General features: G+C 38.9%; 1 protein-coding gene across 1 annotated transcript in view; it reads right to left on the reverse strand.

Moving 5' to 3' along the window:
* Window positions 1-13,036, reverse strand: part of LOC134002088 (dipeptidyl aminopeptidase-like protein 6) — a 127,562-nt gene that overhangs the window by 5,672 nt on the left and 108,854 nt on the right. The window contains exons 8-17 of the mRNA XM_062441362.1: window positions 12,540-12,660; window positions 6,171-6,325; window positions 5,980-6,077; window positions 5,304-5,427; window positions 5,062-5,100; window positions 4,587-4,694; window positions 4,072-4,163; window positions 2,697-2,744; window positions 2,476-2,594; window positions 1,099-1,149 (exon numbers count right to left, since the gene is read on the reverse strand). Coding sequence (XP_062297346.1) covers window positions 1,099-1,149; window positions 2,476-2,594; window positions 2,697-2,744; window positions 4,072-4,163; window positions 4,587-4,694; window positions 5,062-5,100; window positions 5,304-5,427; window positions 5,980-6,077; window positions 6,171-6,325; window positions 12,540-12,660 — 955 coding nt within the window. The remainder of the gene's footprint in view (window positions 1-1,098; window positions 1,150-2,475; window positions 2,595-2,696; window positions 2,745-4,071; window positions 4,164-4,586; window positions 4,695-5,061; window positions 5,101-5,303; window positions 5,428-5,979; window positions 6,078-6,170; window positions 6,326-12,539; window positions 12,661-13,036) is intronic.

The following is a 13,036-nucleotide window of genomic DNA, read 5'->3' on the forward strand; positions in this document are numbered from 1 at the left end:
TGTACACAACAACCAGTGTGTTTCTGTATGAATGTATAGACTAATCTAAAACTACAACATATCTTTTACCTATTTTTGATGATGAGGAGCCAGATCTCGGATTGTGCTCAAGCTAGATGCAGCCGCAAAGTTGAACTAACAGGTAGCTTAACACAGTCTATTCTGTATTCAGAGTTAACGTTTTTTATATTCTACAAGAAGACAAAGTTAGTTTTACCAAAGAACCACAAACCGCTGCTGTGGTGATAGCTTCCTCCTCCACTCTATTATCTGATTCCACAGTGCAATATTCAACCTCATATCATGACACTACTTTTCTTATGCTGATATTTTAAAGTCTTTAGTAGTCAGATATCTTCGTGTCTGCTTTAACATGGTAGTTTTTAGTCTATAGTTTGTAGTCTATAAGTCAATGTTTGCCAGCAACAGCAACACCATGGAGGGAAGGTAAACATTGTTCGTTTGCAAATACTACCCACATTGTAATGATGCAGGTTGAAAGTCAGCAAAGCTTAACGTTAAATGTTAGGTGGAAATATGGGGAACATTACTGCACTTACAATATTGCTGCCAAATGATTAAATACATCAATATAAGCTGCAGTAATAAAATTTCATTGCTGCTGTCAAAGCCCGACTCTAAGGGAGGACAAGAGGAAAGGAAGTCAAGAGCACTGCCACACTGTATTTACAGACTAAATGCAGCCATGGCCAGGGAGAAGCCATCATATTGGTAAAAAGATGACACTGACTGGCACACACTCACGCACACACTCACACACACACTGCAGTAATCATATAATAGTAGGATGATATTGCCAATGGGCAGGTTGTAATTTAATGAGCACATCCTTTGTGAAGAGTAATGTGATTACTGCCATCATGCCAGACTTGGCTTGTAGACAAACAGTGACTCAGGTGGTCACTGTGTGCAACAATGAAAACACTGCTGCCTTGTTTTGACAAGGTCATTTTCAGTGTAGTTATTATGCTTATGAGTACAAGGTCACTTGTAATGTCTTTTAATATAATTTAGAGTCTTGTAGATGCAAATATATGTGATGGTTGTAATACTCACTCTCTCGGTCTTGTGTCTCACTTTCTCCGTCTCTCTGTGTCTTGTAAATGGATACAAAGGGGATGTCTGGGCCTGTGGAAAACATCAGAAAGTTTAAAAACGTTTCCATATGTGTATACTGTCATATTCATCCATGTCATGAGGTGGTGCTGTTCTATTAGATATTGTTTTTAATGTTTTCAAATATACCAGTGAATGAGAAACACTCTGCTCAATTTTAACTTTCCTCTTTAAACTACTGTTGTGACACACACAAGCGCTGCTATATTTAATGTCTGTTCAGGCATGAGCAAAGTCTGCATTAATCATCAAATGCAGACTAAAGTCTCCTACAGTGATGACACACAATAAGAAGAAAATTGAAGTAAAAACCAGAGACACCCCAGATCTTTTTTCTGGCATACAAAGAGGGAATTCTTTGCTTATTCTATTTATGTAACACAATAGCTGGAAAAGCTTTTCCAAATCTAGGCCACAAACAGAAGCACATTCTCTCAAGCTAAGCCCTGAAACCTCAAAACAGGGGGAGGGGGGAACAGCAAATGAAGTGATTGATGCACTTAGGAAATTGGGAACACAGTACAGGAACATTGTGAATGTGTATGATGGGAAATACACCAGCTACTAGCTCACTCCCTCCATTTCTTCTTCCCACTCTTACTTCTTGTGGTAATGATATAGGCTTATCAAATAAATGCTTGTGGGCAGTCTGCGAGGAGAGAGCTGGATTACGAATGTATGATGTAGAGGATCATTGACCATCATTGAATAGCGGTGATGTCTGGGGCAGCGGAGTTTGGTGGCATTAAAAGTCATTGCCTGTTTGATCAGAGTTCAGTGACGATCACCTAGTAAGGTTCATAGGCGATTGAGACATAGTTGTTGGATCAGTGATTAAATATTCAAGATATTTAATATTCAGGCTTAAATCATAGAAATCTTTTGATTCCACTGGCCGTGCTATGACATTTATGACATTATTTAAAACACGTTGTTCGTCCTTTTGGTATTTTCATGTCTTTTTTCTGACATTTTATAGACCAAACAACAAATTGATTAATTTAAATAGAATATAATCTAAAAACAATGTAAGTCTAATACAATCATGGCAAGATTGTCAGTAATCCTGTTTATACTGAGCTAAAGATTATTGAGTGATTATTCAATTGAGGTTTATTCTGAATATAAATATTATCTTCCCACCTGAAGATGGAAAACTGTCTCTTAAAAAAGGTATGAGACAACTATAGTGACTGGCTCAGAGGATAATCACACCGCTCTGACTTGTGTGTTCCACTTTAGTTGACCTTTTTTTGCTCATAGCCCAATTTGCTGACTTTGCACCCAAGATCTTTATGACTATGCTGTTGAAATAGAGTCCGATGTGTCTGTGGTTACCTTGGCAGTCGAGCAAAAAGTAGCTCATGTTGTGGCTGAAAGAGCCGCTGATGTAGCCACAGCTGTCAGACAAGGCACACGACAGACAGCGACGGTTGAATGAACCAAATGTGTCCGCACTATGGAGACAAAAAAAGAGGAGTTACTTTTCATCTGAATAAGTGTCATTTCCAAAAACTCAACTGCTGATACAGTATAGAAAACATTGGAACAAGCATAACCTGTACAGATGTCTTCGCTTTGGACCATCTTCAGTGCTCAAGAAGTATCTATGTTGAATGAAACAAACAAACAACAAGAATGTAATGTAATAACATGAATGCATAGCTGCACAATACAAATCACACTAGTTTGTTGGGTCATATTTATGAGTTTAGCACAATGTGTTCCCAACTCAGCTTGTGGGATAGAAAAAAGCATCTGGAACATACATGCACTGACCCAACTGCCCACTAAAATAAATGTTTCATAAATGAATGATGGAGCAAAAAGAGGGGATGATTCCTTTTAGAACAGAAGTAGGCCAAATCTTACGCCCTTAGCGCAGAGGTTTTTGGGTGTCCGTTTGTGAAGTCACTTCAATGCTGGGTACAAAGAGTTTCTTTATGTCTTTGAGCATGTGAGTGCAGGTGTGTATGTGTGAGATCATGTTAGCTCACAGTTCGATCACAGTTGCCTTGTGGCCCGATGTGTGGGTGTGAAATTATCTGGGAGTGATGGGGATGAGTCACATTCCTCATGGGTGCAACAGAGACGTAGTGTGTATTTACACTGAGCGCATTCAGAGCGGTTTATTGTGTGCGATTGTGTGCGTGGGTAGCACACCATGAAGCCTGCAACAATAAACAATAAGAAGAGCAGTTGTCGCAAAATCCTGTCTCAGAATATACAGAAGTCACAGATTATGCATCTTCGCTGTGTTCTGTCCATGGTGCTGAAACTCTGCAGTTGAAGATTTCAGCACCATGGAGAGAGACATAGACAACCCCGGCATTCAAATATGAAGTGTCTCTCTCTGTCGCTGTGTCTCTCTCCATGGTGCTGAATCATTCAACCCATTCTCTCTCTTTTATAAAAGCTTTACATTTACATTTTTTTTTTTTACATTTTCTTCTTTTTAAGTTTTAAATGAAGTTTCTTGTCTCTTCCCATTTCTTATCACATGTAGGTAGCTGTAGCACGTATTCTGAAAAATCCAAAAGTCATTTACAGGATTTACAATAAAAACAAGTTTAAAAAATGTTTTCTGACACAAAATTATTCCAATAATAATCATCATCTGTGTCTGCTCATACTAACTTTTTCTGCATGTGTAACCTTAAAAAGGGACATTAGGACAAATACTGCTCTGATGAGTTTATTGTGTTTAGCTGAAGTTAGAGAAACTGGGATCAGCTTTAACTTTGATGCCTCTGCAGGCAAAATCTGTAACAGAAGGACAGATTGACAGAATTTAATTAATGTCCAGTAAGCTAATGACTTTTGTTTGCTTTTAATTAATTTGGACCCATATGAAACTACTACAAAAGTGTGATAAACTGCTGTTCTTTGAAGTGACTGGGTTGGTGTTGGTGTGGGTGGTGTGTTGGTGCTCACATTAGCTGGCTGTCCTCATTGTAAGCCAGGACTTGGGTAACATCCCAGTCTCCGGACGTGATGGACTGCAGCGTGTCTGTACTGGTGTTAGGCTTTGGGTGCAGAGAGATAAACAGAAAGAAGAAGTGGCAATTTTATATATAATGCCAAGTGCTTAAGAAAATAAAAGACTGATAAAAACACAGGCTATTGCCCATTACTAAGTTTGCATTTCCAAGATTAAATGAAGTTAGGATGAACAATATTTGTCAAATGAAAAATAGGAAATTTAAGAAGATAAAACACTATTAACTATCATTCAGGGCACTGGCTAACTGAGAGAGCATTCATTGAGAAAGTAATGACTACTTGAAAAATGTGTGATAAAAATTCTATTAAAATGTTCTAATCCAACATAAAACAACTTGAAATCATTCTTCAGCTAAGCTTACTTTCTTTATCTGTTCAAGTACAAGGTTTCATCCCTTTTCACTAATTCTAAGTCATACAGGACTCTGTAATGCATATTATCGTACCTGGGAGATAGACATGGAGATGTGGAAGAACTTGCCCCTGCCTCCTTGAGGAATGGCCCGGGTGAAAAAAAGCTTCAGTCCATCTTTGGAAAAAAGAGGCCTCTCATTCTAAAGACACAGAGGAAGCAATTAAATCATTTATTTAGTACAATATAAAAAGTCATCAAAAGTACCCCCAGAACAACTTGCAGTCACTTCTTAGAGGCCACAAAAAGACATGCAAAATGTACATTTTTAATCTTAATCTGAGGAGAATCATATGGCAAATAACAATATAATCACTAACACAATTCATTCAAAAAAGCATGTAATGATTACATCCATATATCTTACAATACATCATTTTGATAAACATAACAATGTCCACAATGAATCCATGTCCACCTAAAATTTAATTCTGTCTCACAAAATAAAAAAGTTACCTTTAAAACAGAGACCTTTAGCAACTTACATTTGGATGTGTCATCATTCTCACCTGCCTGTGAAGCCATCCTTCACTTTCATCCTCATGTTTCTGTGAAGAAAAGTTTCCAGGCTTCAGTTTGCACATGAAAGCAACACAGGGTCTCTGATCTATACAAGTACACTAAACACACAAAAACACACACACACACACACACACACACACACACACACACACACACACACACACACACACACACACACACACACACACACACACACACACACACACACACACACCAGACTGAGGCTTACCTTTGTGCAGACCCCGGTTGTGGCCTCACACAGTGTGAGTATAGATATGTTCTGGGCTCTGTTCAGCCAGTTGATCGCCAGTTTAGTGGTGGTGGCCCATTTCACCATGGTCACATAGTACTCACTGAAACACAGAGAAATGATTCATAAATTAATTTATATGTTTGCCACAGCATTAGGATTGTGAGTGACTAAAATGAGTGAGACAAAAATATTAGAAAATTACTTCAGAAAGTGACAAAATATTTCCATTTACTAATTGTAAATTATGATATAATTCTCAAACGGGATGAAACTTTAATGATGTCTCGCAGAGATATTGAGATACTGGAGCATTCAGTATAATGAGCCACTGCGAAGGAGGATGAGGGAAAAAAAGTGTATTAATACAATTTGAACAAATGGGGGCATTACACTTAATGAAACACATTAAGCCAAAATGTATCACTGGAAAAATAAAATTTACAGTATCTATAGAGAATATGCACAATGGCAAAAGCTGAATGCACTCAAGGAAAGAAAACTAAAACAATATTGCAATTTGAGAACTATGCAAACCTTTTATGGCATTATAAAATGATTTAATGGAGACATATTACACACATGAGCAAATAGATAAATATCAACAAAGTATGTCATTTTACGATTGACAAATTTTACAGTTTGCACTCCTCACCCTATCCTGGGATCATCAGGTCTCCTCATCTCGATGGTGTGAAGAGGACCATTAAGGTTCACGACATACAGAGTGATGACTGGGTTCTCCTCACCAGCCTGAACACAACAAGGAAAAGGAAGAGAAAATATGTTTAGTGTATTCACTTGTAGAAAAGTGAAAATGAAAGAAAACATCTAATTCAATCTTACCTTAGGGTAGTGGTACTCTTTCCCCATTGGGTAAGGTGTGCCTGTGAACATGGGCAACTCCATCCTTGGAACCAGGGTGTCGTTGATCGTAGCGTATGCCAACCTGGCACCATCTGGGGACCACCAGTGGGCAATATGGGACTGGAAAATCTCCTCTGAAATAATTAGAGAAAAAAAAGGCCATCAATCATAAAGACAGCGAATAAAAACTTTAACAGCAGTGGCAAGTTAATTACATGGCTGCTGGCCAAAAGAATCATACTGCTATTATCTACCAGGGTTGATAGGTGTTCTGGGAAAAATATATTTTAAAATGTATTAAACGCTGTATCATTAAAATTACATTTTGTTTCGTAATCATCCTCTTTTCAAAGGAAACTCATACAATTGGCTAAAATGTTATATTTTAAAGTGTTAATCACTGTAGTACTGAGTATTAAAAGCTCTTCACAAAAAATTTCATCAACAAATTAGCTTGACAAAGGGATATAAGTAAAACTTCCCCGCAATATTTTAAAGTTAAACTCTACTCTATCAGCAATACACTCGACTAACTCTTGCTTGACCCGTTTGCTATATTTGGACACCCTCTTTTCTCTCTCTCTTAAACCTACACACAGTACCAAATATTGAAGTCATAAATCAAAACAGCTTTTAATCTCAGTACAGCCTATCGACCAAAATAGAACTCAGCAACATTTCCTAGAAATGAACCAAACAGCAATTTTTCACCAGGTACAACTACACGGTATACCTCACCAGATAACTGTGTTTTTTGGTTTGTTGTTACATCCGTGTGTGTGTGTGTGTGTGTGTGTGTGTGTGTGTGTGTGTGTGTACCATTTTCAGCTACAACACTGAAACTCACTTTAACTCATTTTTAGACTTGTAACTGAGAGGGTTCCCTTGAGATCCCCTGTACAGGTGTGTGCGTTTGTAATTATGTAGCCATCACACACGGCGACAGAAAGAAAATAATGGGGGACAAGAGTAATCTATGTCCTTCATTTCTGCTGCTACACACACACACACACAAGTGCCTCTGTCAACACACAGTGAGTCATTAAGAAATTATGCAAATAAAACCTCACTGAGGGAACTTTTGACAGCATAAAGCATGGCCATGACAATTCTACTTCATTATTAAGTCAGTGGCGACAACACAGACAGCATCAAAACCATTGGACTTATTGTTACAGCATGCCACTAGCTACAGTTATATCAACTTCTGCAATTAAAATTTCATTAATGCTGTTTATCCGAGGGACTGGGTGCTGGCTTCAGGGAATTCACAGACATCAACTACCAATTAGCATTTTCATTAACTGTGCACGCTTGGTGGAATTACTTGATATGCAGCATCATTTGACAAACACCCCCAGTACATACACTTATGTACATTTGTTCTCTAATGCAATTCTGTAACGGCAGTAGAGCACTGTTTATCCTACAGTAGCTTTCCACTGTATGACAGTGTTAAACAAATTATAATGCAAGGCATCTCTGTGCCAGTGACATGAGAAGAAACAGGACTAATGGCTGTAGCTCACTCTCTGATGATCAACAGAGCAACACAGCACAGCATTATGCTGCATTTGCTAATAACAAAAATAAATAATTAAATAAAAATGATTTCCTGCATAGCTGGTTGCACTGCTGGCTGCTGACTTCACCCCTGGCAGCTTAAAAAGCTTCCCATGTGGAGTGGAACAGCTGGGCTCTGGGGTCCACTAGTCAAGGACAATGTGGTTAAATTTCTAGAAGCTTACGGATATGTACTGTCTGTGGTAACAAAAGAAACTGAGTGAACAAAAGAGAGAGTGAGTAATAGTAAGTGAAGGGAGTGCAATCTAGCGCTCATTCTTTCTCTTAAGTAATAAGATCGTATCTCCCTTTCTTCCAGTCGCCTCTTCGTGATGATTACTAGGTGAGCTGTTGCAGGCTCATCTCATTCTCAATCCCGCTGTGCAGACTACATTATTCACTAAGTGGAGGATATTATTAATGCATGAAATACCATGAGTCAAGTGGCTAATGGCAAATAATGAATGCAAGGTGACCGATTCAGGCAGACTGAACTAATGAGAAAAAGAAAAGATAATGAAATGTCCCAGGTGGTATTTTCTTAATTTTAAAAAGAGGAAATGCAAAAATATATGCCTTATTGGAGATATTAGTCATAGAGTACAATATTATTTTAGCGTGTGATGAGTGTTCCTATATCATCTCTCCAACAGAGGGCAGCAGTGTCACATGCAAAAATCCCAAAACAGAACAGCAGACCAAGTACAGAAAGAAATGCAGCTTTTGCTCTGAGTTGTTGGTATTTGGTGCAGATTTGAGGTCACTACAATCTGTTTTTTCAGTCTTTTGTTCTGGACATTTATAGCATGTAGTTCAGTTCACCAATCCAAAGTAACACTTGCAACAATTCTGTCAATCAGAAGTTGAGACAAAACTAAATTCAAGAAAATCAAGCTCGACTTGATTGCAGCAACTGCTTAATTTAAGCCATTTACTATTATCTAACTGAAAGACATCACAACAAATATTACTAAATCTGCTTGGCATGGGGAAATTTGTACGCCACTAATTTTCTCAAACTGACAGCAGAGACACACCCTCCTCCTGGCTTGCTGACAAGGAGAATTAGATTGGTAAGATGATCACACATCTTCTGTATTTATCAGCTAACATGCCAAAAAAAACATGCCAGTGTAACAGCTGCTCCTATAAATACAGTACAGTTACCACTGTGCTGACTGAGGTGACGGTGTAAGTGATAATTGAGCAAGAACAGAGAGGCACATGACAAAGCGAGGTGGGATTTTGCTGAGCGTCTTCAAAGCCTCATCTACAGTGTCAATCCGAATAGAACATTCGTAGGTGATTAAGGATGAAAGCAGCTATAACAGTAACATGCTTTTGCAGGTCTATTTTAAGCAAACCGAGAAGGAGAAGAAGTAAATGAGAGGATTTAACTCTCATGTACTCATGTAATATGTACACTGTAACAGTACTGCAGACAAATTTTACTTAAAGTGGCAGACGTGTTCCTGAAATGTCCTTTTTTTGCTCACAATCTTTGGTGTTGGACTTGTCTCTTTCTATGTTGCCTTCAGTGCTCAGCTTTTCAACGCATCACTTGTTGAGGCTGAAACAATGTGAAAACAATATAAATTTGCTTTTGCTTCATGATTTCAAATGATAATCAAGAGTAGTATTAATATTGTTAATTAAACTGTCAAACTTTTGTAAAATATGGCAGAACATAGTGTTGTGAACATTGTTACAGCTACTGGAGACAATGCTTGCCCAAACTTGGCTTTGACAAGCTACAGGTAGTTCTCCAAAAGTTCTACAAAATCATTTTCAACTGTGTGCTGTGTCTCACGTCAGTTGCAACTTGTATTCCCACCAAAACCAACATTTGTATTCCCATTATTAATCTTTTCCTTTCCAGCACACACAAGTGTTGATTATGTGGTTACTTAATGCCCTGCAGGCTCAGCCACAAACAGAGCGATAAACAGAAACAACCCTACGAACAAGCCTCTTGATGCACACAGTCATCTAGCCAAACATCTATGGGGCAAACATGACTCAAAGCAACACTGGGTTTTTATCTCTGCGCACCAGAGCCCAATAAACAGCTGTTTCCTCAGGCTGCGTCACACTGCAGGATGTGTCAGTATCAGTACAGCCTCAATAATCAGACAGCCGACAGATGACAGAACACTTGAGACTCTCCTGAGGCGTTGTGGACGATTACACACAGCTGACGGAGCTCTTGGCTGCGTCTTCACTTTTTAAAATTTTGCTTTTAATTTTTTCTTTTCTCTCGTCTCTTTCTTCCTCTCCTGCATGCACACACTACAAACACGCAGACACACATTCAAGGATTAAGAAAGCAATGCAAACCAGAGGATATTCAAGCCAGGGAGATTATTTGCCAACCTTTCACCCCTTGGCATCAAATCCGCCGCGCAGCGACAGGCAGAGCTTAAGACCTCATTTCTCCTCAGCAGCAGTCTGAGCCTCAGCTTGACCTTGGCCAGAGCAGAGCCTGAGTCATTAGCATAGAAAATCTTCTGCCTTGCAGTCTCACTGATGAATGTAAACATTACACAACCTGGCACGGCTTCTAAGCTCCCCTGCAGATGCTAGCATCACCACTGGGCTATTGCCAAATCTATTTACAGGCTTATAGACCTTTTTTCAAAAGGGATTTATATAAAATGAATGAAAAGGACTACGACTGTATTACTAAAAAAAAAGAAAAAAGAAATAACACTAAATACAAATAAATGAAGACATCATCATCAGCTGCATTGAATGCATTTTGGCATTTTAATTCCAAAGAATGGCATCCATATGTGATTGTTGAATATTTTATTCTTAAACCATTCACATTAACATGATGCTATAATAGCCTCTACCCTTCTGGGAAGGCTTTCCACCAGATTTTGATCCTTGGCTGCAGATATTTGCTCCCATTCAGCCACAGGGTCAGGCACTGATGTTCAGCGATAAGGGACTTGGAGTTGGCATTCTAGTTCATCCCAATTGTGCAAGATGGGGTTGAGGTCAGGCTTCAGGTTCTTCCATACTGAATCGGCCTAGCCCAAACAAGAAAAAAAAACTGCCCCACACAGAAGTGTCCAGATATACTGTACAGTATATAGTAGTAACATTGTGTGCTATATTAAGATAATAAAATAACTTTCTCCACTTTTATCAGTCTATAGAAGGACTGAAAGTACATCACATAAGCGAAACGCAATCCTATCGTTCTACAGCACACTGCTATCTAAACATCATCAAGCAGATTCTGTATTTTATCTCTCTGTGAAAGATTTATCTGGTCAGTAAATGATGAGTGTAAATTACCAGGCCTTCTACAGAGCATAAATATGAGTCAGGGGGTCAGACGATGCAATATCGTGTTGATTAATGTTTAACTGGACGAGAATGGATATTGCTCTTGAAGGATAGACATGGTTTCAAATGTCAGCCTGGCTAATGCACAGATAAGAGCAGCCGTGGGTAGACAACTAAATAAAAACAGAGCGGTCCTGCAGGAAAAAGCAGCCACACAGCTCTGGTCCTGATGTTCTGCTAACCTCAGATAACCTCCATGTCACCGCTTTTAAATCCTCCTTGGTGGCATTCAGTCACATTATAAAACAGATATATAAAGCTGTATACTGTTACTCCAGTATTAACAACTTGTATATCATAGGCTGTCTCTCTTTATTCTATCTCTATATCTTGCGCTCCCCATCTCCATCTCATGCAGTTATTAAACCAGTGTTCTACTGGAGCAGAGAGTGCACCCAGCGCGGCAGACATAAATTCATTAGTTGAATGCTAACACAGTACCTGTCCCATTTTTTACTGCAAGGCACATAAGTGAGCTTTGATCGGTGGCGTTGACGCTTGGAGAGCAACATGACATCTGTATCAGAGTGTGTACGACGCATACCACTGCTGAATTAATGCAAATCAACTGATGTAGAACATTCATTCATTTTCTGAGCTGTGTAAAGCAGAAGCAAATTGACAGAGTTTCCATTTTAATTTACCTGCAGGAAATCAAGTGATACATGCCGAAAATACCAATGTGGCTGCAGACACTGGGGAGTCATACTGTCTCATGTCATTACTTGCTAATACATGGGGTTTAGCAAGGTATTCAGATTACAGGAATGGGTGGAGATGGAGAGAAGCAGAAAGTACATTTTACATAGTGTTTATATTGGTTATCATGACTAAAAGTCAGTTGTTCCCAACATGTTTACCCCTTAAAATAAAACACTGTACTTGTGACCTCTTCTCTCACCATTATCATGGATCCCACCGCTTTTCTTGGCACCACCTGCCCTACTCTGCTTCTGATTGGCTTATCCTGATACTCTTACTCTAACCAATCTCACTCTTCATGCCTAAACCTAACCAAACACTGAAGGCAACAAGTACTAACCAGTCAGAGGCAGAGTAGGGCAGGTCTTGCCAGGAAAATCAGTGGGATCCATAATAATGCCACACTGCATGTTGTATGTGTCATGATTTGTGAGTAATTCCAGCAATAAGTGATTTCTCCTGTTTCATTAAAAAAATAAAAATAACGGGGCCTGACAAAACAAGAAAATATTCAAGAAAAGCTTCTGATATTAAGTGTTTGTACTGAGCCAAGTTAGTTGTTTGACCTGCTTTCAGTCACTATACCAAGCTAAGCTAACCATCTCCTGGGTTTAGATGAATGTTTAACAGATAGAGTGGTATCCCATCTAACTCTGGGAAACAAAACATTTTTTACCAAAAGGTCAAAACTATTCCTTTAATGGCAACACTTTTTTTCTGCCTTACCTTCATACAGCCAATCACTGAGCCCATTGAAGATGACACCCTCTTTGCCAGTGGACACCAGCCGAATGGAGCGACTCTCCACCGTGGAGCGATAGTAGATATTGTTCTCAAAAATGAAGATCTAAAAGAATCAAAACAAAAAGAAAAACACATTGAATCCAGTTGGTATTGGCAAGACAGGAGACTAGGCATATTTAAACTGTAAAATCAAGGATAAGGGTCCCTTTTCAACCTGCTGAGGTGTCCTTGTGTAAGATAGAAAATTCCTTTTGGCTCTAAGGATAGTGATCTGTAGCTGACATTGACTGCTGCCTTCATACAGGGATTTACCTTGCATTAAATACGTTGTTACATCACTATTATTATCAGCATGCACAAGAGGAAACCTAAGGACAGTCTGGTATTTATACTGACTGACTGAGGTGGGAGACCTGGGTTAGGTAGAAGTCATTGTATCATAGGCATGATCAACTCTGGGGTTGAAACACACATTAGCA

This window comes from Scomber scombrus, chromosome 20 (assembly GCF_963691925.1).
Source record: "Scomber scombrus chromosome 20, fScoSco1.1, whole genome shotgun sequence".
In the NCBI taxonomy this organism is placed as follows: Eukaryota; Metazoa; Chordata; class Actinopteri; order Scombriformes; family Scombridae; genus Scomber; species Scomber scombrus.